We start from the raw sequence: 3,521 nt of genomic DNA on the forward strand, positions 1-3,521 counted from the left end.
CGGTGAAACCCCGTCTCTACTTAAAAATACAAAAAACCAGCCGTGCGAGGTGGCGGGCGCCTGTAGTCCCAGCTACTCGGGAGGCTGAGGCAGGAGAAAGGCATAAACCCAGGAGGAGGAGCTTGCAGTGAGCTGAGATCCGGCCACTGCACTCCAGCCTGGGCGACAGAGCAAGACTCCGTCTCGAAAAAAAAAAGAGAGATCCTGTCTCTACATATTTGTTTTTTTTGGTAAACATTAGCCAGGCACAGTGGCATGAGCCTATAGTCCCAGCAACTTGGAAGGCTGAGGCAGAAGGATCACTTGAGCCCAGAAAGTCAAGGCTTCAGTGAGCCATGATCACACCACTCCACTCCAGCTTGGATGACAGAGTAAGACCCTGTCTCTAAAAAATAAAATTTTAAAAACAAACCAAAAAAAATCACTGTTTAAATGTCATCTTACCAACCCAAAATACCTCTATCCCCGTATTTCTGCACTGTACTAAGAACTTAATTGTACATGACACTACACACAAATTACTTCAAGAGCCATGATAATACTTGCTCCATTCCATTCAACTGGAAGGGAAATTCAAACCAAAAAGAAGTGACACTGGGGAGAAAAGCATTTTTATTTTAATATCAAAATGGCAAAAAAAAACCATGTAACTAACCAAAAAAACTGGTTTTCCTAAGTTTAATATTGTTACCCCATTAAACATTCAATATCTGTTTTGGTGAGTCTAACAAGCAGCTGAAAAGAATAAAATTAAAACAAACCAGTTATCACAGGAAAAATTTTACTGGGAGGCAAGTTACAATTTATTTTTGAATTTAAATTCCTCTAAATGGACACAAACATTTGATGCTATTTGGAGAAACAAGAGATGTTTGGGCCCCCATTCAGTTAAAACATTCAAACAATGCCGATAAATAGGTTAAGTTTCTAAACCAAGGAATACTGCCCAGAGAAAATTTACCCTGATTAAGAGATGGTAAACTAAAACAAAAGATACCTGTATTTGGCACACCTAGCAAAAAGGCTAATGACTTACTTGAAGTATAGGTCTTTGAAGGTGAAATGCGTTTCTACAATGCCTGTGGTCTTCACTCTCGTCCGAAGAACATCTTGCTGAGTTGGAATGTAGTTAGACTGGGATATTCTATCCAGATCATTTAGATAACTAAATAAAAGACACACTTACTTTTACTTGGTGAAGCCAACCATGTGCACAGCAAATCAACAGACTAAATTAGTTCCTATTCTAAACCTGTTACTAGTTACTAAAGTGGCAAAACAGAATCAGATCTTCAGTATCACAGAAAAGATAAGAAGCCAGGCATGGTGGCTCACATCTGTAATCCCCACACTTTGGGAGGCCAAGGCAGGAAGATCGCTTGAGGTCAGGAGTTCAAGACCAGCCTGGGCAACATAAAGAGACCCCTGTCTTTACAAAATATTTTAAAAATTAACTAAGCATGGTGGTGCACACCTGTAGTCCTAGCTAATTCTCCTACCCTTGAGTGAAGCAGAAGGATCACTTGAACCCAAGAGGTCAAGGCTGCAGGGTGCCACTGTACTTCAGCCTGAGTGACAGAGTGAGACCCTCGTCTCTTAAAAAAAGAAATAATAAGAAAAAATATGAATCCAACATAGGACAATTATAGAGTCCATATACATTAACAAAAGTAGGTTTTTGTTTTGTTTTGTTTTCTTTTTCTTTTTGTTGTTTTTTTTTGAGACAGAGTCTCACTCTGTCACCCGGGCTGCAAAGCAGTGGTGTGATCTCAGCTCACTGCAACCTCCATCTTCCAGGTTCAAGTGATTCTCCTGCTTCAGCTTCCTGAACAGCTGGGATTACAGATGCTCACCACTACACCCAGCTAATTTTTTGTATTTTTGGTAGAGACGGGGTTTCACCATGTTGGCCAGGCTGGTCTCAAACTCCTGATCTCAGGTGATTCGCCTGCCTTGGTCTCCCAAAGTGCTGGGATTATAGGCGTGAGCCACCGCGCCCAGACACAGAAGTAGGTTTAATTCTACAGAATTAAACTGTGAAGGCCAATTTAAAAAATTAAAACAATAGGAACAGGAAATGTTTTTAGTAAAGAAAAATTCCTGAAATGTAATACTAAATTAACTGTGTACTGTATAATACCAAAACCAAACTATACCAAAAGTCCTCAGACGATTAAACTTAATAGGTCATGTGTGTTTAACCATTTGACAGGACATTAGAGAATGGTGTTTGATTTGCTAAAATTAAGAGAACTATAGTGAGTAAGAATATTTTCCGTTTTCTTTCAGTAAACAGAAGAGTTGGGGAGGTTTGGGTTTTTTTTTAAATCTAAACCAAAAACAAATTGTAAATACCTCCAAAAAAAATTAATTTGTTCAGGGAAATAATTAAAAGACTGCTTCAAAACTATATTCTTTGCTGATTCCAGGCTAGAAAACTGATGAGCAGATGGCACCAATATAAGTGAATCATTAATGATCTATAAACCCAAATACTATCACTAATGTAAAGAGGCAAACTTAGATCAACTGTTATGAAAATCTCTATAATATAAGCACCTGTAGTTAGAGGATTCAGAGCTTTCTGAATGAATGATGAAAAAAAGCAATTATAATCTACTTTTGATGACTACTGGTAGAATTATGTAAGCTTTCAATACCTGCAACTAAAACATATTAAAAGGTAGGCAAGAATCCTGAAACGTTTCTAAAGCCAAGTTCTCACTGAAAGAATAAGAAAGTTTTCAAATACAGTCATGTGCTGCATAACAATGTTTTGGTCAACAACAGACTCCATAAATGTATGCTAGTGATCCTGTAAGATTATAATGGAGCTGAAACACTCCTAGTCCCTAGTGACATCATGGGCCACATTACCCTTTTATATGTTTAGAGATGTTGAGATATACAAATACTTACCATTATGTTACAATTGCCTACAGTATTTAGTACAATAACATGCTGTACAGGTTCATAGTCTAGGGGCAACAGGCTATACCACAGAGCTTAGGTATGTGGTAGGCTATACCATCTAATTCTGTGTATGCATAGTCTATGACATTCACACAATGACAAATCACCTAATGATGCATGTTTCAGAATGTATCCCTGTCCTTATGCACAGCCTGACTATATCATTTAATTTCTTCTTGTAACAATTTAAGCTAGAATGATGATGTGAAAAGTAGGAAAACAATAATATTGGAGAAAAAAACCTTAAAAATTACTTAATGCTTAAAAGTACAAAGAGAAATACAGATAACAAGTGCTCACCAGGCTCTGCAAAAGTACATTTAAAAAAATACATTCTGGGCTGGGCACGGTGGCTCACTCCTATAATCCAAGCACTTTGGGAGGCCGAGGTGGGTGGATCACGAGGTCAGGAGATCGAGACCATCCTGGCTAACACAGTGAAACCCCAAAAAATACAAAAAATTAGCCAGGTGTGGTGGCGGGCGCCTGTAGTCCCAGCTACTCGGGAGGCTGAGGCAGGAGAATGGTGTGAACGTGGGAGGTGGAAC

General features: G+C 38.7%; 1 protein-coding gene across 1 annotated transcript in view; it reads right to left on the reverse strand.

Annotated features, from left to right (window-relative positions):
• GNAI3 (guanine nucleotide binding protein (G protein), alpha inhibiting activity polypeptide 3) overlaps positions 1 to 3,521 on the reverse strand; it is a 47,071-nt gene that overhangs the window by 10,248 nt on the left and 33,302 nt on the right. The window contains exon 5 of the mRNA XM_011948159.1: positions 1,037 to 1,165. Coding sequence (XP_011803549.1) covers positions 1,037 to 1,165 — 129 coding nt within the window. The remainder of the gene's footprint in view (positions 1 to 1,036; positions 1,166 to 3,521) is intronic.

This window comes from Colobus angolensis, unplaced genomic scaffold (assembly GCF_000951035.1).
Source record: "Colobus angolensis palliatus isolate OR3802 unplaced genomic scaffold, Cang.pa_1.0 Scaffold273, whole genome shotgun sequence".
Lineage (NCBI taxonomy): Eukaryota > Metazoa > Chordata > Mammalia > Primates > Cercopithecidae > Colobus > Colobus angolensis.